This window comes from Oncorhynchus gorbuscha, linkage group LG11 (genome assembly GCF_021184085.1).
Source record: "Oncorhynchus gorbuscha isolate QuinsamMale2020 ecotype Even-year linkage group LG11, OgorEven_v1.0, whole genome shotgun sequence".
In the NCBI taxonomy this organism is placed as follows: Eukaryota; Metazoa; Chordata; class Actinopteri; order Salmoniformes; family Salmonidae; genus Oncorhynchus; species Oncorhynchus gorbuscha.
In genome coordinates, this window is record NC_060183.1 from 9,284,188 (window position 1) to 9,307,377 (window position 23,190).

At 46.9% G+C, this 23,190-nt stretch overlaps 1 protein-coding gene across 4 annotated transcripts in view; it reads right to left on the reverse strand.

Moving 5' to 3' along the window:
- The window catches only part of LOC124048088 (myosin phosphatase Rho-interacting protein-like), an 87,246-nt gene extending 64,056 nt beyond the window's left edge, over positions 1-23,190 (reverse strand). The window contains exons 1-3 of one of the 4 annotated variants that reach the window (XM_046368508.1): positions 22,310-23,190; positions 13,589-13,666; positions 10,256-10,321 (exon numbers count right to left, since the gene is read on the reverse strand). In XM_046368508.1, the coding sequence (XP_046224464.1) occupies positions 10,256-10,321; positions 13,589-13,666; positions 22,310-22,432 (267 nt within the window). In that variant the 5' untranslated portion in view covers positions 22,433-23,190. Of the gene's footprint in view, positions 1-10,255; positions 10,322-13,588; positions 13,667-13,774; positions 13,850-13,939; positions 14,045-22,309 lie in introns of those variants that run through there. The other 3 variants (XM_046368511.1, XM_046368510.1, XM_046368509.1) reach the window with 3 other exon arrangements.

The following is a 23,190-nucleotide window of genomic DNA, read 5'->3' on the forward strand; positions in this document are numbered from 1 at the left end:
TTTCTATTTTGTAAAGATAAAGCTAAGAATAGGGTTGCAAAAATTTCTGGTAACTTTACCAAAAAAATTCCCTGGTTTTCCAGAAATTCTGGTTGGAAGATTCCTGGATTTACAAGGGAATAAAGCAGGAAATATGGGAATCCTCCAAAGAGGATTTCTGGAAAACCAGGGAATTTTTGGAAAAGTTACCAGAATATTTGCAACACTATTCTAAGACCGTTAACAACTTAATAAGAGCACTATAACAATACGGAAGAACATGATTCTACAAGAATGAAAATCACTTCCTAAAAACAACCTTACGGAACAATCCTTAGATGATTTTCAGATTTCACCGATGCATTGGTCTACGTAGAAAACTAAAAGGCATAGAAACTGTAAATGACGCGGTGACAGGAAATACATGTATTTCCATGATAGAATTTAAACATGAAACAATTTCAAAGATTTTACTGAGTTACAGTTCAATTTAAATACATTCATTAGTCCCTAATCTATGGATTTCACATGACTGAGAATACATATATGCGTCTGTTGGTAATAAATAACAAAAAGAGTAGGGGTGTGGATGAGAAAACCAGTCAGTATCTGGTGTGACCACCATTTTCCTCCTACAGCGTGACATCTTCTTCGCATAGAGTTGATTAGGCTGTTGATTGTGGCCTGTGGAATATTGTCCCACTCCTCTTCAATGGCTGTGGGAAGTTGCTGGATATTGGCGGGAACTGGAACACGCTGCCGTACATGTCGATCCAGAGCATCCCAAACATGCTCAATGGGTGACATGTCTGGTGAGTATGAAGGCCATGGAAGAACTAGGACATTTTCAGTTTCCAGGAATTGTGTACAGATCCTTGTGACATGGGGCTGTGCATTATCATGCTGAAACATGAGGTGATGGCGGCGGATGAATGGCACGACAACGCGCTTCAGGATCTAGTCACAGTATCTCTGTGCTTTCAAATTGCCATCGATGAAATGCAATTGTGTTCATTGTCCGTAGCTTAAGCCTGCCTGTACCATAACTCCACCACCACGGGGCACTCTGTTCCCAACGTTGACATCAGCAAACCATTCGCCCACACGACGCCATCTTGAAAAGGGGATTCATCTTTGAAGAGCACACTTCTCCAGCGCGCCAGTGAAGGTGAGCATTTGCCCAGTGAAGTTGGTTACGACGCTGAATGATAGCCTAACTCATAAGTCATGTTGTAACCCATAGGCCTATACAATTAAAGGTGGAGTACACCTACTCCATAAATCAGTCCTGGGCAACTCCAGTCCTCTGGGGCATGATTGGTGTCACACTTTCTCCCCATCCACCCCATCTAGCAAACACATCTGATTTAAACTGCATTTTTAACTGAAGATCATGATTAGTTGATTGTTGGAGTCAGGTGTGTTACCTGGGGCTGGGGGTAAAAGTGTGACCACCAATCACGCTCCTGGGGACTGGAGTTGCCCAGGCCTGCCATAAACAATCAATTCTTCTGATTTTAATTGTATTTTTTATTGCCCGGGTCGGTGGCAAGTAGTGTCAGAAACCACTGCCTGCTCTGCTCTGCTCTGCTCTGGGGTGGGAGTGAAGCAGGAAGCTGCCGTTTTAAATGGCATATGTGCCTTGACACGTCACTGCCATCCCTGTTGCATCACACACACTACTCCTATCTTCCTCCTTGTTGCATCACACACACTACTCCTATCTTCCTCCCTGTTGCATCACACACACTACTCCTATCTTCCTCCCTGTTGCATCACACACACTACTGCTATCTTCATCCCTGTTGCATCACACACACTACTCCTATCTTACTCCCGCAGGCAGACAGACTCAGTCACTACAGCTTCTAGTCCCGTCGGCTGAATACTAGGGTTAAATACCTCAGTCAGGATGACAACGACCAAACTATGAATTCAACACCTGGTGCAGAGGTCCCAGACCATAGGGAATCTTCAGGATGGTATCTCTTCCTGCTCTCTGTTGTAGCATTATGTCAGACAAAGTGTGGACTATGGAGAGAACTCGATGACCCGGTTTCCTCCCGGTCATTGACCCACTCCGGCCCAGGGTTTCTCAACAACTTATCATCAGGGACTGAGGAGCTGTAGACCGTCTTGGGAGGTCCGCTTAGATTGAAAATGGCCCTTCAGAACTGCCCAACTGGGGTCAGTCAACTACCCAAGGGACTGGTTTGCAGCTACATCTCAGGGTTTGAGAAAACACTGCTAGCCTCTGTCTCTCGCCGCATGTCATGTGTCTCTCAAATGTACGACACATCCAATCCCATCTGATGGAGTAACATTACATTAGTCTACATTAGTTCTGGGTGTTTGCAGTGGCAGGCTGTGTGTGTGGAATGTTTGGGTCTGAGGCATATCTGGCATTTCTGTGTGGTTTTGGGGTCTAATGCTCTCTCTCTCTCTCTCTCTCTCTCTCTCTCTCTCTCTCTCTCTAGCCCTGTTAGTTAGTGGGAGCCTGCTGCATTTCACCAAATATGGGCATGTCAGAGGAATGCGGTGTAGAGCCTAGACCTCGGAGCATCTCCTTGACAGTTAAGTCTCCACGTGGACTAAACTAGTCCAGCTCCAAGAGGACACTGCCCACTTGAATTAAACATCTTCAGTGAAATCTTCCCTTAAAATACCTTTTTATTTTACCTTCCCGTAACTAACGAGGCAAAACAACATCTTCTAGGGAAATATTACCTTCCCATCTGCTTTCTTCGCACGTCATGGTTCCATGGCAACAAACAACCTGCTCAACTGAATCATGACATAGTTAAATCATTCAAATCCATCTACCTAGAGTCCTGTGAGATAGTGTTATATTGACCAGGATTCATCAGCTTTAGAACATTTGAAAAGTGCTGCTCTGGTCATTGTTGCCGTTCCCACTAATCTCGTCGTGGCGTCCAGCCCTTCTACTCCTGTGGGTTGGGATGGGCTGCCCACCTCTGGCCTCTTCAGCTGGCCAAGAGCACAAGAATGACTAACAGTTAACCACCACTGAGGAGGAGAAGGGATACAGCAGTCCATATTGGGTGTTTTTATGGGGGTAAAGTAGTAGAGAGTCTGTCAGGGCAGAGGAGAATCAGCGCTGAGCTTCGTATGGTCTCTGGCACATCCCAGCTAGCTAATAGCGTCAGTTAACGTTCTCTCAGTGTCTAAAATACACACCATCTTCGTTTTTTATAATGTCGTCGAGGCATTCTAGCCTGACGTAGGTTCTCTCAGTGTCTAAAATACACACCAACTTAGTTTTATATAATGCCGAGGTTCTCTCAGTGTCTAAAATACACACCATCTTCGTTTTATATAATGCCGAGGCATTCTAGCCTGACGTAGGTTCTCTCAGTGTCTAAAATACACACCATCTTCGTTTTATATAATGCCGAGGCATTCTAGCCTGACGTAGGTTCTCTCAGTGTCTAAAATACACACCAACAAACACTTTCAGTAGGACATGACGTGGTATAACATGCAACGTATGCTCACATGTGGTTATCATCAACAACACATATGTGAAGCGTGGTAGTGAATTCTCTGGCGCTAAGTGAACCATATTTAGCATTGTCAGGTGGCTGGCTAATCAAGAACATCATAGTCTGGCATCTTTATCACTGGGAGAGAGAGGAGAGGACTGTACAGTGAGATATGGAGACAAAAGCTCCTCAGAAAGCTCTATGAAAGGCTGAGCAATAGAATAGAAGATCACTTCATCAAAAAGAGCGATATTAATGCTATGTTGTACAGAACCGGGAAGTAGACTATAGAGATATTAATGCTATGTTGTACAGAACCAGGAAGTAGACTATAGAGATATTAATGCTACTTTGTACAGAAGCAGGAAGTGGACTATAGAGATATTAATGCTACCTTGTACAGAACCAGGAAGTAAACTATAGAGATATTAATGCTACTTTGTACAGAACCAGGAAGTGGACTATAGAGATATTAATGCTACGTTGTACAGAAGCAGGAAGTAGACTATAGAGATATTAATGCTATGTTGTACAGAACCAGGATATAGACTATAGTGGTATCTGTATTCTGTAGACAAAGTGTATGTCCAGCAAGGAGGAAGATGGAGGGTATTTTTCCTCTAATATACAGTTGGCCTATATAGGGTTTGGGGTCTATATAGGGTTTGGGGTCTATATAGGGGTTGGGGTCTATATAGGGGTCTATATAGGGGTTGGGGTCTATATAGGGGTCTATATGGGGGTCTATATAGGGGTTGGGGTCTATATAGGGGTCTATATAGGGGTTAGGGTCTATATAGGGGTCTGCTAAATTACTTAAATGTAAATGTAAATATAGGGGTTAGGGTCTATATAGGGGTTGGGGTCTATATAGGGGTTGGGGTCTATATAGGGGTTGGGGTCTATATAGGGGTTGGGGTCTATATAGGGGTTGGGGTCTAGATAGGGGTCTATATAGGGGTCTATATAGGGGTTGGAGTCTATATAGGGGTCTATATAGGGGTTGGGGTCTATATAGGGGTCTATATAGGGGTTGGGGTCTATATAGGGGTCTATATAGGGGTCTATATAGGGGTTGGGGTCTATTGGGGTCTATATAGGGGTCTATATAGGGGTCTATATAGGGGTCTATATAGGGGTTGGGGTCTATATAGGAGTCTATATAGGGGCCTATATAGGGGTTGGGGTCTATATAGGAGTCTATATAGGGGCTGGGGTCTATATAGGGGTCTATATAGGGGTCTATATAGGGGTTGGGGTCTATATAGGGGCTGGGGTCTATATAGGGGTCTATATAGGGGCTGGGGTCTATATAGGGGTTAGGGTCTATATAGGGGTCTATATAGGGGTTGGGGTCTATATAGGGGTCTATATAGGGATTGGAGTCTATATAGGGGTCTATATAGGGGTCAGAGTCTATATAGGAGTCTATATAGGGGTCTATATAGGGGTTGGGGTCTATATAGGGGTCTATATAGGAGTCTATATAGGGGTTGGGGTCTATATAGGGGTCTATATAGGGGCTGGGGTCTATATAGGGGTCTATATAGGGGTTGGGGTCTATATATGGGGTTGGGGTCTCTATATGGGGTCTATGGGGTATAGGGGCTGGGGTCTATATAGGGGTCTATATGGGGTCTATATAGGGGCTGGGGTCTATATAGGGGTCTATATAGCGGTCTATATAGGGGTTGGGGTCTATATAGCGGTCTATATAGGGGTTGGGGTCTATATAGGGGTCTATATGGGGTCTATATAGGGGTCTATATAGGGGTCTATATGGGGTCTATATAGGGGTTGGGGTCTATATAGGGGTCTATATAGGGGTCTATATAGGGGTTGGGGTCTATATAGGGTCTATATAGGGGTTGGGGTCTATATAGGGGTCTATATAGGGGTCTATATAGGGGTTGGGGTCTATATAGGGGTCTATATAGGGGTTGGGGTCTATATAGGAGTCTATATGGGGTCTATATAGGGGTCTATATAGGGGTCTATATAGGGGTCTATATGGGGTCTATATAGGGGTTGGGGTCTATATAGGGGTCTATATAGGGGTCTATATAGGGGTCTACATAGGGGTTGGGGTCTGATCATGTTGATGATGAAGAATCCACTTCCATCTTCTCCTGACGTGTGCTGAACTCCCAAAATAACGTATCAGCAATACTTTGGGAGCGTTCCTATTCTAGGGACCCGGGGGGAGGGCACAGTGACGGTAGATAGTGGTAATTTTCCTGCCCCCGTTTTCCGGTGCCGTTCCGGAGAGTTCCCTGGGCTGCAGATGAAAAGGCCGGAGGACAATGAGACCCACCGCGCCAGAGTAACCAGGGTAACAAAGAGAGGAAAACACTACGACAACCCAACGAACACGTGTCAGTCACACAATTGGGAAAAAAATGGATGCACGCAAGAATAGACAACACACACACACACGTGGAAACTGGGATGTTTCCTCCCTTTGTCATCGCGTGGGGATTCATGATTACACAAAGAGAATTATTCTGATTTCAAACATCTCATCTCCAGAAAGCAACCAACTACACACAAACACAGTGCCTTGGTCTTCATCTCAGCAGTCAAAAGCAGAGTCATCACCTCTTCGTCAATTTGGATTGCAGAGAACTGATAAGTGGGGTTTGATAAATGGGTTACGTGTAAAGCAGACCCAACGCTAGGGTCAGGGTTAGAAGCTGAAGTCCAGGGACTGAAGCAGCATTGACAGTCAGGCAGAGTGTGTAAAGGCCTCTCACACAAGCAGCCTAATCTCCAGTATGATCAGCCAGTGGGGTTGGTCACCAGTGTCACATTCCCCAGTGACACGCAGACATGCACACGAACAAACACTAAACTGTAATGGACTTTCTCTAGTCTATGTTCTTCCGTTTCTTTCTTTCACAATCTGTATTTTTCTACTATCCTTCCCCTCTCACCCCTCTCTCTCACCCCCTCTCTCCAACTCCCTCTCTCCAACTCCCTCTCTCCAACTCCCTCTCTCCAACTCCCTCTCTCCAACTCCCTCTCTCCAACTCCCTCTCTCCAACTCCCTCTCTCCAACTCCCTCTCTCCAACTCCCTCTCTCCAACTCCCTCTCTCCACTCTAGTATTAGCCTGGTCAGGGACAAACTCATGCAAACTTGCAACATTTTGTTAAATATTGGGGGCCCTCAGAATTTCCAGCACCAATGAGATTCAGGCAGACAGACACTGCTGTAAGCTATTTGAGCAAAAGGGATAAGGAGGAACTAGGTAGGGTTATTTCATGACGTTTCAGATCATGACCTTTTTTCCCCCTTTCATGCTGAGTAGTAATCGAAACAGAGAGAGAAGGAAAGATTAAGTTGAGGAACTATTGCCCTTCTCAATAGATGTAAAAACAGACTGTGTTTACTTACTTTGAGAAGCTCCACAGTGATTGGTGAGTTGAGACAATCACAAATACTATCAGATCCCAAAATGGGTAGATTTAGAGGCCTCAAACTAGTCCTACTTCTATATGCGTAATCAGGTGAGTGTTCTTACTCAAGATTGACAGGAGCGCTCTAAACAAAAGACAACGAATACATTGACAACTCGTACATGGAATGAGATAAACCAGTGTAGCCTAAGTTGAGCACGCTAAACAACGTGTGTACTCTGACAATGACAACACTAAGACGTTAGTAGTAATATTATGGACGCGTTAACAGACATTACCGTAACCAAACAAACATTGTAGATTAGAAACGATGGTAATTAACGGTAAACGTACTACTGGTGATAGAGTTGAGCCGTCCCAAAGGCCTCCGCAATGGACTAGTCCACTCAGACAGGCGTGAATCAGACAGGCGTGAATCAGACAGGCGTGAATCAGACCGGCGTGAATCAGACCGGCGTGAATCAGACCGGTGTGAATCAGACAGGCGTGAATCAGACAGGCGTGAATCAGACAGGCGTGAATCAGACAGGCGTGAATCAGACAGGCGTGAATCAGACAGGCGTGAATCAGACAGGCGTGAATCAGACAGGCGTGAATCAGACAGGCGTGAATCAGACAGGCGTGAATCAGACAGGCGTGAATCAGACAGGGGTCTCGTGTGCCATAATTATTTTGTATACATTTGCCACTGCTGGACTAAAACAAATCTCGGTCGACCAACAGCCTATCAACCAAACAATCAAGTATATGTGGTAGGCCCTACTTCCTCCATCAACATGGTTATGGTTCCTCGGCGTGAGGTTTACTCTGCGGTAGGCTGGGGTAGAGCTAGGTAGGCCCTACTTCCTCCATCAACATGGTTATGGTTCCTCGGCGTGAGGTTTACTCTGCGGTAGGCTGGGGTAGAGCTAGGTAGGCCCTACTTCCTCCATCAACATGGTTATGGTTCCTCGGCATGAGGTTTACTCTGCGGTAGGCTGGGGTAGAGCTCGGTAGGCCCTACTTCCTCCATCAACATGGTTATGGTTCCTCGGCGTGAGGTTTACTCTGCGGTAGGCTGGGGTAGAGCTCGGTAGGCCCTACTTCCTCCATCAACATGGTTATGGTTCCTCGGCATGAGGTTTACTCTGCGGTAGGCTGGGGTAGAGCTAGGTAGGCCCTACTTCCTCCATCAACATGGTTATGGTTCCTCGGCGTGAGGTTTACTCTGCGGTAGGCTGGGGTAGAGCTAGGTAGGCCCTACTTCCTCCATCAACATGGTTATGGTTCCTCGGCGTGAGGTTTACTCTGCGGTAGGCTGGGGTAGAGCTAGGTAGGCCCTACTTCCTCCATCAACATGGTTATGGTTCCTCGGCGTGAGGTTTACTCTGCGGTAGGCTGGGGTAGAGCTAGGTAGGCCCTACTTCCTCCATCAACATGGTTATGGTTCCTCGGCGTGAGGTTTACTCTGCGGTAGGCTGGGGTAGAGCTAGGTAGGCCCTACTTCCTCCATCAACATGGTTATGGTTCCTCGGCGTGAGGTTTACTCTGCGGTAGGCTGGGGTAGAGCTAGGTAGGCCCTACTTCCTCCATCAACATGGTTATGGTTCCTCGGCGTGAGGTTTACTCTGCGGTAGGCTGGGGTAGAGCTAGGTAGGCCCTACTTCCTCCATCAACATGGTTATGGTTCCTCGGCGTGAGGTTTACTCTGCGGTAGGCTGGGGTAGAGCTAGGTAGGCCCTACTTCCTCCATCAACATGGTTATGGTTCCTCGGCGTGAGGTTTACTCTGCGGTAGGCTGGGGTAGAGCTAGGTAGGCCCTACTTCCTCCATCAACATGGTTATGGTTCCTCGGCGTGAGGTTTACTCTGCGGTAGGCTGGGGTAGAGCTAGGTAGGCCCTACTTCCTCCATCAACATGGTTATGGTTCCTCGGCGTGAGGTTTACTCTGCGGTAGGCTGGGGTAGAGCTAGGTAGGCCCTTCTTCCTCCATCAACATGGTTATGGTTCCTCGGCGTGAGGTTTACTCTGCGGTAGGCTGGGGTAGAGCTAGGTAGTAGGCCCTTCTTCCTCCATCAACATGGTTATGGTTCCTCGGAATGAGGTTTACTCTGCGGTAGGCTTGGGTAGAGCTAGGTAGGCCCTACTTCCTCCATCAACATAGTTATGATTCCGCGGCGTGAGGTTTACTCTGCGGTAGGCTGGGGTAGATCTAGGTAGGCCCTACTTCCTCCATCAACATGGTTATGGTTCCTCGGCGTGAGGTTTAATCTGCGGTAGGCTGGAGTAGGGCTAGGTAGGCCCTTCTTCCTCCAACATGGTTATGGTTCCTCGGCATGAGGTTTACTCTGCGGTAGGCTGGAGTAGAGCTAGGTAGGCCCTTCTTCCTCCATCAACATGGTTATGGTTCCTCGGCGTGAGATTTACTCTGCGGTAGGCTGGAGTAGAGCTAGGTAGGCCCTTCCTCCATCAACATGGTTATGGTTCCTCGGCGTGAGGTTTACTCTGCGGTAGGCTGGGGTAGAGCTAGGCAGGCTAAAAGAGACGATGATGCTACCAAGTACCACCGATTACATCACCACTACACAGGCAGGCACCACCGATTACATCACCACTACACAGGCAGGTAACCACCGATTACATCACCACTACACTGGCAGGCACCACCGATTACATCACCACTACACTGGCAGGCACCACCGATTACATCACCACTACACAGGCAGGTAACCACCGATTACATCACCACTACACAGGCAGGTAACCACCGATTACATCACCACTACACAGGCAGGTAACCACCGATTACATCACCACTACACAGGCAGTAACCACCGATTACATCACAACTACACAGGCAGGTAACCACCGATTACATCACCACTACACAGGCAGGTAACCACCGATTACATCACCACTACACAGGCAGGTAACCACCGATTACATCACCACCACACAGGCAGGTAACCACCGATTACATCACCACTACACAGGCAGGTAACCACCGATTACATCACCACTACACAGGCAGGTAACCACCGATTACATCACCACTACACAGGCAGGTAACCACCGATTACATCACCACCACACAGGCAGGTAACCACCGATTACATCACAACTACACAGGCAGGTAACCACCGATTACATCACAACTACACAGGCAGGTAACCACCGATTACATCACCACTACACAGGCAGGTGATTCAACCTACAAGGACATTATGAAACACTACTCCTCCTTGTCAAATTGCCTCTGCTTGAAACCATAAGGCAAGAGAGTCAATACCATAACCTGGTTACAGACGAAGGTGAGGAGCTGTTAAGTTGTTAGGTAGCAAGTGGAAGTAGCGTGGCGGCTTTGACAGATCCTTACCGATTCGTCCAGGGCGAAACGCAAGCAGCCATGTTCGTACAGCACAAAGAACCTCCGTTGCCATTTCTGTCAGGAGAGAGAGAGACAACGTTACTACATCTGTCTGTCGGGAGAGAGAGACAACATTACTACATCTTTCTGTCGGGAGAGAGAAACAACGTTACTACATCTGTCTGTCGGGAGAGAGAGACAACGTTACTACATCTGTCTGCAGAGGAGAGAGAGACAACATTACTACATCTGTCTGCAGAGAGAGAGAGAGACAACATTACTACATCTGTCTGCAGAGAGAGAGAGACAACATTACTACATCTGTCTGTCGGGAGAGAGAGACAACATTACTACATCTGTCTGCAGAGAGAGAGAGACAACGTTACTACATCTGTCTGTCGGGAGAGAGAGAACATTTCTACATCTGTCTGCAGAGAGAGAGAGGCAACGTTACTACATCTGTCTGTCGGGAGAGAGAGACAACATTACTACATCTGTCTGCAGAGAGAGAGACAACGTTACTACATCTGTCTGCAGAGAGAGAGACAACGTTACTACATCTGTCTGCAGGGAGAGAGAGACAACGTTACTACATCTGTCTGCAGGGAGAGAGAGACAACGTTACTACATCTGAAGACGTGTTTAGGAACAGCCTATGATCTAATACTGTATGTCTGCAGGGAGAGAGAGGAAGGGTGTTGGGCTGAAACATGCCACCGGACTACTAGTGTGTAGTAACATAGTGAGACAAGCTTCAAAATACAAGGGACGGCAGGTAGCCTAGTGGTTAGAGTGTAGGGACGGTAGGTAGCCTAGTGGTTAGAGTGTAGGGGCGGTAGGTAGCCTAGTGGTTAGAGTGTAGGGGCGGCAGACAGCCTAGTGGTTAGAGTGTAGGGACGGCAGGTAGCCTAGTGGTTAGAGTGTAGGGACGGCAGGTAGCCTAGTGGTTAGAGTGTAGGGACGGCAGGTAGGCTAGTGGTTAGAGTGTAGAGACGGCAGGCAGACTAGTGGTTAGAGTGTAGGGACAGCAGGCAGCCTAGTGGTTAGAATGCAGGGACGGCAGGTAGCCTAGTGGTTAGAGTGTAGGGACAGCAGGTAGCCTAGTGGTTAGAGTGCAGGGACGGCAGGTGGCCTAGTGGTTAGAGTGTAGGGACGGCAGGTAGCCTAGTGGTTAGAGTGTAGGGACGGCAGGTAGCCTAGTGGTTAGAGTGTAGGGACGGCAGGTAGCCTAGTGGTTAGAGTGTAGGGACGGTAGGTAGACTAGTGGTTAGAGTGTAGGGACGGTAGGTAGACTAGTGGTTAGAGTGTAGGGACGGCAGGTAGCCTAGTGGTTAGAGTGTAGGGACGGCAGGTAGACTAGTGGTTAGAGTGTAGGGACGGTAGGTAGACTAGTGGTTAGAGTGTAGGGACGGTAGGTAGCCTAGTGGTTAGAGTGTAGGGACGGCAGGTAGCCTAGTGGTTAGAGTGTAGGGACGGTAGGTAGCCTAGTGGTTAGAGTGTAGGGACGGCAGGCAGCCTAGTGGTTAGAGTGTAGGGACGGTAGGTAGCCTAGTGGTTAGAGTGTAGGGACGGCAGGCAGCCTAGTGGTTAGAGTGTAGGGACGGTAGGTAGCCTAGTGGTTAGAGTGTAGGGACGGCAGGTAGACTAGTCGTTAGAGTGTAGGGACGGCAGGCAGCCTAGTGGTTAGAGTGTAGGGACGGCAGGTAGCCTAGTGGTTAGAGTGTAGGGACGGCAGGTAGGCTAGTGGTTAGAGTGTAGGGACGGCAGGTAGCCCAGTGGTTAGAGTGTAGGGACGGCAGGTAGACTAGTGGTTAGAGTGTAGGGGCGGCAGGTAGACTAGTGGTTAGAGTGTAGGGGCGGCAGGTAGCCTAGTGGTTAGAGTGTAGGGGCGGCAGGCAGCCTAGTGGTTAGAGTGTAGGGACGGCAGGTAGCCTAGTGGTTAGAGTGTAGGGACGGCAGGTAGACTAGTGGTTAGAGTGTAGGGACGGCAGGCAGCCTAGTGGTTAGAGTGTAGGGACGGCAGGTAGCCTAGTGGTTAGAGTGTAGGGACGGCAGGTAGGCTAGTGGTTAGAGTGTAGGGGCGGCAGGTAGCCTAGTGGTTAGAGTGTAGGGACGGCAGGTAGGCTAGTGGTTAGAGTGTAGGGACGGCAGGTAGGCTAGTGGTTAGAGTGTAGGGACGGCAGGTAGCCCAGTGGTTAGAGTGTAGGGGCGGCAGGTAGCCTAGTGGTTAGAGTGTAGGGACGGCAGGTAGTCTAGTGGTTAGAGTGTAGGGACGGTAGGTAGACTAGTGGTTAGAGTGTAGGGACGGCAGGTAGTCTAGTGGTTAGAGTGTAGGGACGGCAGGTAGTCTAGTGGTTAGAGTGTAGGGGCGGCAGGCAGCCTAGTGGTTAGAGTGTAGGGACGGCAGGTAGCCTAGTCGTTAGAGTGTAGGGACGGCAGGTAGACTAGTGGTTAGAGTGTAGGGGCGGCAGGTAGACTAGTGGTTAGAGTGTAGGGGCGGCAGGTAGACTAGTGGTTAGAGTGTAGGGGCGGCAGGTAGCCTAGTGGTTAGAGTGTAGGGGCGGCAGGTAGCCTAGTGGTTAGAGTGTAGGGGCGGCAGGTAGCCTACATTTACATTACATTTAAGTCATTTAGCAGACGCTCTTATCCAGAGCGAGTGTAGCGTCAGTAAGCAGAAGGGTGCTAGATCGAATCCCTGAGCTGACAAAGTAAAAATCTGTCGTTCTGCCCCCTGAAAAAGGCAGTTAACACACTGTTCCTAGACAGTCATTGTAAAATAAGAATTTGTTCTTAACCTACTTGCCAAGTTAAATAAAGGTACAATTTTCAAAAAACAACTAATGACATGACGACCCTGCAGTGGACCCTCAGGTCTACATCCACTGTATACAAACACTACCGACGCAGGTTCAGAGTCCATTTCTCTGACTCTATTGATCATCGGTCTGTAGTGTTTCAAGCTCTTCCATTACGCTCCGAACAAGATCTAGCTTCCTAAGTGGATTTTAAAAACCCCATGAAAACCTCCTGCTGGTCCACGTTCACTCATCCCCTCATCCCCTCTCTCACTACAGGGTTCTGCTGCCTGGGGAATGGTGTTCGGTGAATGTTTATCATGTGACTACAGTGCTACGGAACAGCGAACATGCATACTAACCCATCCCCCACTTCATGTGAGCGTACACACACACACACACACACACACACACACACACACACACACACACACACACACACACACACACACACACACACACACACACACACACACACACACACACACACACACACACACACACACACACACACACACACACACACACACACCATGGGTGCTCTTACCCGGGATCTTTGCATGGGATTGCTAAAGTCTGTTCCCTCGGGGGCCAAGCACAGCCATCCGCCATAAATAGGTTTGGCCTGTAAAACACAAGAGAACAGAGCAATTTAGACGAGCATTAACATTGAGGGGGGAGGGGGAAAGCAGTGAGAGAGAAAGTCTGGGTGAATGAGTAGAGAGAGACCCACAAGGCGAGGCCATCTTAAAAGCACACCGGTTAGCGAGCCTGTCAGCGTAATCAGCACCATTTGATGCTACAATCCACTGCCTTTCCGTTCAAATAGCTTCGATGATTCTAGAATGAAGCTTTCTGTGTGAACAACAACAGCGCCTGCCTATTAATCTATATTCACCTCACGGAAGTTGTTTTGAGCCAAAAAACCTTCTTGTTCCCAACGAAAACACAGAGGAGAAGTTCAGAAAGATGTGGAAACATAAACAGAGTTCCCACGGGGCCGAGGGGGAGAAACATTTCAAATGGGTGCTCTTTGTACTCTATTGAAAAACTCCTGTCTGTCTCTAATTTTGACTGTTAAACATTACCAAGAAGCAGCTGTCTGGCCTGTTGGGCTCCTTTTCCCACTCTGAACCCTTAAATTCCAGGCTAGCGTCTCCCCTGCAGCAGAGAAGTGTAGGATTATTAGTCTGCGGGTGATTTTGACCATATTGCTAGCTAGCCCGTTCCCCTGTATATCAGTCATAAATCCACATGTGCCTTGTTTCAGCTTGCGAAGACTGCCTGACTAATGTGTCTACAGAGACAGGTAGGTGAAGTGGTGCCTTTTATAATATAATAATATAATAATATATGCCATTTAGCAGACGCTTTTATCCAAAGCGACTTACAGTCATGTGTGCATACATTCTACGTATGGGTGGTCCCGGGAATCGAACCCACTACCCTGGCGTTACAAGCGCCATGCTCTACCAACTGAGCTACAGATAAAAAGGTGATAGGTGGTTGAGGTAAACGTGTCAGGACATCGTCCTTAGACATCTGATAAGAAGAGTCTTGGTGGCCTCCCGAGTGGTGCAGTGGTCTTAGTGCTAGCCGTGCCACTAGAGATTCTGGGTTAGAGAGTCCAGGCTCTGTCGCAGCCGGGCCGCGACCGGGAGACCCATGGGGTGGCGCACAATTAGCCCGGCGTCGTCTGGGTCAGGGGAGGGTTTGGCCAGCAGGGATGACCTTGTCCCATCGTGCACTAGTGACCCCTGTGGTGGGCCGGGTGCAGTGCACACTGACACGGTCGCCAGGTGTACGGTGTTTCCTCTGACACATTGGTGCAGCTGGCTTCCAGGTTAAGTGGGCATTGTGTCAAGAAGCAGTTCCTCTTGGTTGGGTCGCGTTTCGGAGGACTCACGGCTCCCAACCTTCATCTCTTCCGAGTCCGTACAGTTGCAACAATGAGACAAGACTAACTACCAATTGGAAACCAGGAAATTGGGGTGAAAAAGGGGTACAAATGTTATTATATAATAAAAGAACAATCTGGCATTTAGACTGATGATTAGCATACACCAGACACGACCCAAAATGGATGTTTCCTGTCCTCAGATCCTATATAGGGGTGGAAGACAGCCTAACAATTAAGAGCGGTGGGACAGAAACCGAAAGGTCAATGGTTCGAATCCCCGAGCTGTTTCAGTTGTGCCCTTGAGCAAGGCACTTAACCCTAAATTGCTTCCGGGGTCACCGTCAATAATGGCCGACCCCAGGATGTGACCCCACTCTTCGAGGGCGCCTCAGAGGGGGTGGGGTATGCAAAAAACACATAGGACAAATACTATTCTATTATTATAGCTATATGGGCAATGTGATCAATAAATGAGCCCATACCACACAGGTAAGAGGTGTTTTATAGCATAGTAAACTATTTCTCCATTGGTCGAGAGACAGCGGCAGAGAGAAACAGATCGATCGAGAAAGAGACTGACAGGAGAGAATGAGAGAGAGACAAAAGGAGAGGTAGAGAGAACGAGTGAGAAAGAGACTGACAGGAGAGAATGAGAGAGACAAAAGGAGAGGCAGAGAGAACGAGTGAGAGAAACTGACAGGAGAGAATGAGAGAGAGACAAAAGGAGAGGCAGAGAGAACGAGTGTGAGAAACTGACAGGAGAGAATGAGAGAGAGACAAAAGGAGAGGCAGAGAGAACGAGTGAGAGACTGACAGGAGAGAATGAGAGAGAGACAAAAGGAGAGGCAGAGAGAACGAGTGAGAAAGAGACTGACAGGAGAGAATGAGAGAGAGACAAAAGGAGAGGCAGAGAGAACGAGTGAGAAAGAGACTGACAGGAGAGAATGAGAGAGAGACAAAAGGAGAGGTAGAGAGAACGAGTGAGAGACTGACAGGAGAGAATGAGAGAGAGACAAAAGGAGAGGTAGAGAGAACGAGTGAGAGAAACTGACAGGAGAGAATGAGAGAGAGACAAAAGGAGAGGTAGAGAGAACGAGTGAGAAAGAGACTGACAGGAGAGAATGAGAGAGAGACAAAAGGAGAGGTAGAGAGAACGAGTGAGAAAGAGACTGACAGGAGAGAATGAGAGAGACAAAAGGAGAGGTAGAGAACGAGTGAGAAAGAGACTGACAGGAGAGAATGAGAGAGAGACAAAAGGAGAGGTAGAGAGAACGAGTGAGAAAGAGACTGACAGGAGAGAATGAGAGAGAGACAAAAGGAGAGGTAGAGAGAACGAGTGAGAAAGAGACTGACAGGAGAGAATGAGAGAGAGACAAAAGGAGAGGTAGAGAACGAGTGAGAAAGAGACTGACAGGAGAGACAAAAGGAGAGGTAGAGAGAACGAGTGAGAAAGAGACTGACAGGAGAGAATGAGAGAGACAAAAGGAGAGGTAGAGAGAACGAGTGAGAGACTGACAGGAGAGAATGAGAGAGAGACAAAAGGAGAGGTAGAGAGAACGAGTGAGAGAAACTGACAGGAGAGAATGAGAGAGAGACAAAAGGAGAGGTAGAGAAAACGAGTGAGAAAGAGACTGACAGGAGAGAATGAGAGAGAGACAAAAGGAGAGGTAGAGAGAACGAGTGAGAGAAACTGACAGGAGAGAATGAGAGAGAGACAAAAGGAGAGGTAGAGAAAACGAGTGAGAAAGAGACTGACAGGAGAGAATGAGAGAGAGACAAAAGGAGAGGTAGAGAGAACGAGCAGCTTTGTAGCCCATAATGATGTTGGTGGGCCTGGGGAGCCAGGAGGCCTGGAAAGGAGAGGAGAGACACACCCTTGCACTCTTCCTCCACATACAGGCCTCACTTCCTCTACAGTGGTCCTCCCGTTACCTTTCTGTCCCCTCTCAGCTCTCCCCCCCTCCCAAGGCAAGCCCGACCACCAGCAGTGAGGTTAAGAATCAATCCCAATAGACAACAATAGTAACGGCGTCTTTTCTTAGGCACTAATGTGTTTTAGTTCAGAACAGAGGCTTTAATAGTTCTACAATACTTCCAATGGTTAATCATTCATCCCCATTACTACTCCACATTGAACAGCTACATTACTACTCCACATTGAACAGCTACATTACTACCCCACATTACTACTCCACATTGAACAGCTACATTACTACTCCACATTACTACTCCACATTGAACAGCTACATTACTACTCCACATTGAACAGCTACATTACTACTCCACATTACTACTCCACATTGAACAGCTACATTACTACTCCACATTGAACAGCTACATTACTACTCCACATTACTACTCCACATTGAACAGCTACATTACTACTCCACATTGAACAGCTACATTACTACTCCACATTACTACTCCACATTGAACAGCTACATTACTACTCCACATTACTACTCCACATTGAACAGCTACATTACTACTCCACATTGAACAGCTACATTACTACTCCACATTGAACCACAGAGGACGGCTACATTATTGTTTTACTGTTCTCACATGGTATGCATTTGTTGCATGAGAAATAAGGAGTGCTGTTACTGCCTCCAGTACAGACACTGTGAAAAACACAAGGCTCGTCGTCATTGAATTGTGTGGTAGGATATCCATTAGTGGATTCTGGTGTGATTGATGTAGTGATGTCCCATTCCCTGGGGTCGTTTCTCTCTCCCTACCACTAGCTGCTCCGTTCGAGTATCACTCCCACACCAAGGGAGAGTCGAAAACAAGGGGAGGGCTCAGGGAGGGGGTGGGGGGTTATTGGGATTCAACACAACTCTCCATTTCCTCCCCACTACAGACCAAGGGGCCCTTAATGACTGAAGGGGCTTCCTCTCTCCTCCACTCATTTCAGAGCCATGCTAAAAAAGTCCATTCAAAAGTACTGTGTAGTCCGATTGTCCACCTTACTCCTGCTAGCCAAGTAAAACTATTGCAGAGCCTTGGTCATTCTGGAATAGATATGGAACGTATAGATCTAACATACATGATTCTGGACCATGTGGAATTGAGATCAATGTATGTGTATCCTAGAAGTCTGGTCTCCACCGGTGAGAGTAACCTCTGGGAAACTCTGCTCCAGTTTCAAGCCCGACCCCGCACTTCCTTTCACAAGCTCTTCCTCTCCTTCCTCCCCCCAAACTCCCGCCCCCACCACCTCCCTGAGTTCTCTTCTCTCTCCTTCCTCCCCCAAACTCCTGCCCCCACCAACACCACCTCCCTGAGTTCTCTTCTCTCCCCCCCAAACTCCTGCCCCCACCACCACCACCTCCCTGAGTTCTCTTCTCTCTCCTTCCTCCCCCAAACTCCTGCCCCCACCACCACCTCCTCCCTGAGTTCTCTTCCTCCCTCCAAACTCTTGCCATACCCCTGCTCCCACCACCTCCTCCCTGAGTTCTCTTCTCTCTCCTTCCCTCTATACTCGTCTCCTACAACCTCGTCTCCTACCACCTCTCCCAGGCTGTTTCTGCTCACTCACTCACCCAGCCACCACCCTCTTTCAAATCCCTCTGTCTATACCTCCATCACATCCCTGCCCCCCATCTCTCCCTCTCTTCCCTGCCCCCTCCCATCTCTCCCTCCTCCCTGCCCCCCCCCCCCCCCACACACCATCTATCCCGAGTGTGTTGTCCCCTCTCCGATGCCTCGGGAACTACAGGGCAGTGTAGCTCAGCGATAGTTTTTAAGGGTTGTTTTTCTGGATCTAGGCTCTCTCCTCTCTCAAAAGAGCATACAAAGTGCTCTCTCTGGCACACATCATCATATGAGCTTGGAGGCATCTAGACCTAGGTCTACACATCAGGGAAATAAGTCATTTGTCACACCAAACTAACTGCCAAAGACGGAATCTGCCTTGACGCCCCTCTCCTCCCACAGTTCCACCTTCCTCCCATCATTGCGGTGTTTAACAAAGAGATTGTTTACATTGGATACTGTTCCTCCACATTCTGTTTCTTTTCCTTCAGATAACTTATCCATGTGGGCTAGGAATATTGTTTTGTTTTTTTCTCTTCTCAATGTTGCAATCATGAGGGAGGTTTGGTCAAATGACAGGAGAGTGAAAGATTGAGCTCAGCAACTCCCTTTTCCTTCATGTCCAGAATCAGATTCAAAATAACTTGTTTTGTAATATAGGGCTCAAATTCAATTAGACTAAACGAAAGCTTCTCTTGGAGTCATTCAGTGTTTCAACTTCATTAGGACAACATGGAAGCACCCCGACCTCTAGTCATCTACTTACTAGCAGCCCAGTGGAGGGAAGAGGAAACACCCTCCATGTTTCACTTATGATTTCTACACTTCCACTTTCCTGCTATTTCCATTTGGTCCACTCATCCCAAAAGAAGTCATTAAATAATATGAGCGAGCAGATAGCCTACAGTCTTCAATAATGTTTACATTGTCTTGTCGAAAATGGCGGTCAATGTCATGGCTAGTTTCTCAGAATGGATTTGGGATAGAATGTGGTTCTTTTAAAGTATTGTTTTATATTATTTACATTTAAGTCATTTAGCAGACGCTCTTATCCAGAGCGACTTACAAATATTATGAAAGCAGGCTTAGCTAGCTTAGAAGATTATTGTTTATGTTGTCAGGTTAAGATTCGTCACGTATGAGACCAAATCATTTCCAGCCCTGTATAGAGAGAGCAGCGAACAGAAGCATCTCTGGCTCCACCTGTGACATCATAAAGGACAGTCTATAAAGGGGATCCTTGGGACGTCCCAACGTTGATGTCACCTCCATTGACGTTGAAATTTAAAAATGGTTTGGTAAGTGTTAGGGTTGGGTAAAGGTTATAGGTAAGGGTTATGTTTAGGGGTTAAGGTTAGTGTATAGCCCTCCCAAGGATTCCGGATATCACTAACCGAGAGAGGAGGGCTGCATCTCAGTGAGATTAAGAAAGTGATGTAAAATCACTTTAAGATTCTATGCCTGACTCAGCAGTCCGGGTTGGAAGGGGTTAACCCCGCAGTAATCACAAGCAGGCCGTCACACACAAACACACACATCCTCACGCACAGTCTCGTCGGAGGAGAGGACCGCTTGCTGTTGTTGCTGTTCTTAAAGCCACGTTTCAAGGGCCCATCTGGACATCATCGCATGGGATCAATTACAGGATACAAGCGAGACTAGCTAACGATCTGGAAGACAGATCTTCTCATTCACTACTTCGCTGGCTGAAGGAAAAGGCGAGTGGAAACATGTCATTTCAACCAAAGACTTGACGGTGCTTTGTTTCTAACGGATGTGTACTCAAGTCCACATACATGACGACTTTGTGTGTGTACTTGAGTCTAGAGCTTCACATTTTCAGTTGTGTACCAACATCTTGGAAGCAGGAGTGTAACGGTCCACGTATTGGTACCAAACCCGGTCAGTACCTCTGGTCCGCACTGTGAATCGGATGAATACAGAAAAACAATAGATGGAAAAAAAGACACTAACGCTGCATGGTATTCCTCTAGTAACTTGTGAGACGAAAAAAAAAACCATCTCAGACTATTCCGTTAAAAACAACTAGAGCCAATGTGCACATTGTAATCAAAAATGTGAATCTTAACTGGCCCATTTCAAACCTGTCCTATTGTGAGGCGTAGCGAGGAACTAGAGAGTGGTGGATAAACCAGGAGGATCTTCATCATCGGTTAAACCTCTAGTTTGGGAACATTTCATCTTCCCAGTAGATTGAAACAGCGAAGGGCATAGAGGGTATATGTTGCCACTGCTCAACCAGCCTGTGCAGCTGCCAACACCTCAAATACGTAGACACATTTACACAGACACCGAAGCAAGATGAAAACGCTAAAAAAATCTATAATAAACTTCTCCCCTCTGCATTCAAGCACCCCGTCCGCAGCCGATTCTGACCGGGCCAAATAGAATTACTAGAGAGAAAGGTATGCTAATAGCCACGGATATGTGCCCAATCTCTGTGGTTAAGAACAGGGGTTTTCAGCACCTTGTGAAAGTGCTCGAACCACGTTATAAACTTCTCCTTCTCACACCCATTTCAATAAACAGGAAGTACCCCGCTCTATGTATGCAAGCTAAAGTCAATGTTGTCAATGAGTTGGCCAATGAACCCGTGTTGCATTTGTCAGCAATCAGCATTTCAAGATATGTAACTTTCAAAATACAGAAATCATCCCCGTATGATGCATAGTTGATGAGTAATTGTGTGTTTTCATTTAAGCAAGTCCAGTGTTGTTATTCCTTATGGTGCTCTTATGTGATTCGGCTTGGATCAAGCATTATACGACAAATGATCTTGTATGGAGTCAGGAATAACAACACTTTGGATTTTATTAAATAAACAAAAAACATTTTTGGCATTTCATTTTCCCGCTGTTTACTGAAACTGAACTGTGACCCCAAAACCGCAGTAAGTACCAAACAATAGGTTTGGTGAACCACTACACCCCTAATCTAGAGTCAGCTCAGCTGCAGAGAACCCACGGCCGGGGCCACATTCAGAAGGGCACCACCATATTGTTTGCGTCCACAGATATCTGTGTGTGGCAGACAATGCCCCCGAGTCAGCTGGTGACCCTGCTTGCCAATGCCAGCCCTATGGGACAAGGGGATTGTTCAGGTCAATGTCTCCCAAATATTGGGTCAGGACCCATGATGGGTCAGCTGATTGCTCCTTTTGGATGGGTGGTGTGAATTTGCCAGTTATAAAATGCTATTTCTAACCAGAACCTACTAGCCAAAAACCTGGTTCATCCATCTATTCAAATCTAAAATGTTCATCTGTGGCTTTCCACCATCGTCATATTATCACATCATATTCCTACATTTGAACCAGTGGTTGATGATTGCGAGAAACACTGGTTCTTCCCATCAGAACCACACCTTAGTTTGTCAGGCTGAAGTCAGGGTAAACAGTTACTGAATGAGGATACAGCCTGAATGTCTTACAAACACACACACTATTGGCAATACGAAAGCTGATTAATAGACTTGAGGAATTCGCTACAGCAGCAAATAACATCTGCTAAATATGGTGTATGTGACCAATAAAATTTGATTTGATTTTAGGATTTCAAAGTAGACAGCATGAAATAGGTCAACACTGTGTCACCGTTTTAAAACTCTGGTATAACAACCTACAATACTATGCGAAGTTCCATTGCAAGTTTAACTAGCAAACTGTCTAATTCAATTATTACATAACCTGCCAGCAACAGCAAGCTCGACACGCCCAAATGGTTATATTGTAGCTAGATTAGCAACGAGTTCACGTTACAAGCACCTATGCTACAATGTGGCAACAGCACCACAATAACAACGCATTACCTGATTCAGATCTTGATCGGTCAAGAGATGCAACTCCCGAGGTTTGAAGCAATTCTGACATTTACTTTTATTGAAAATGTTCGCCTGGAATTTCCTGCAAGAGTTGTCTTTCGCCGTAGACATTGTATTTCGCCTCGGTTCACCGTAAAATGCAAACGTGAAAGAAAAAAAAAGAATGAAAAAAAAAATGTAGACAAGCGTTTAATTCCGTTGTTTTCTTTAGCTACGTTTATTTCATCCAATTTGGCACATTGTCCCAGCAATCCAATTGCATGATCATCCCAATAACAAGCGGTCTCGAGTTCACACACACACACAATCCATATTCAAAAAGGTCGTGTGTTGTTTAGTTGTACCCAATGTACATTATCCAATATTGACTGCTGGACGACACCATTCCCATGGCCTGTATCCACAAAAGGCAAGCGAGTAACAAGGTAGTTTTGGTTGTAATCGATAGTTAGCTAACTAGCCAATGTTATTGTGCAAACCACAAAAAAAATAGAAATTGCACAGTGTTAGCAGCCTCAAGCTCCAAGGTAACAGCTTCAATCGGGTGGTAACCTGAGTTACACCCATTGAAAGGGGGGGGAAAAAAATCACAAAAGTGGAGGTAGCTAACTAGCTACAAACATAACAGTAACTCTTTGCGAAGTTTATCACGACTGTTTATATTCACTGGCTCGCAAGCTGGGTATTAAAATCCTCTCGCCTAGCTAGGTATTTAGGTAGTGTGGAAAACAAAGCTTCTGCGTAATTAACTCCCCGCTGACACATAGTACTCAGACGAAGCGCTTCTTACACAATCATTGAAGCACACACGAGTTTTTCGGTTTTGGTTTCCATGGATAGCAGCGCCCCTGGGTTCATTTTTCTTCTTC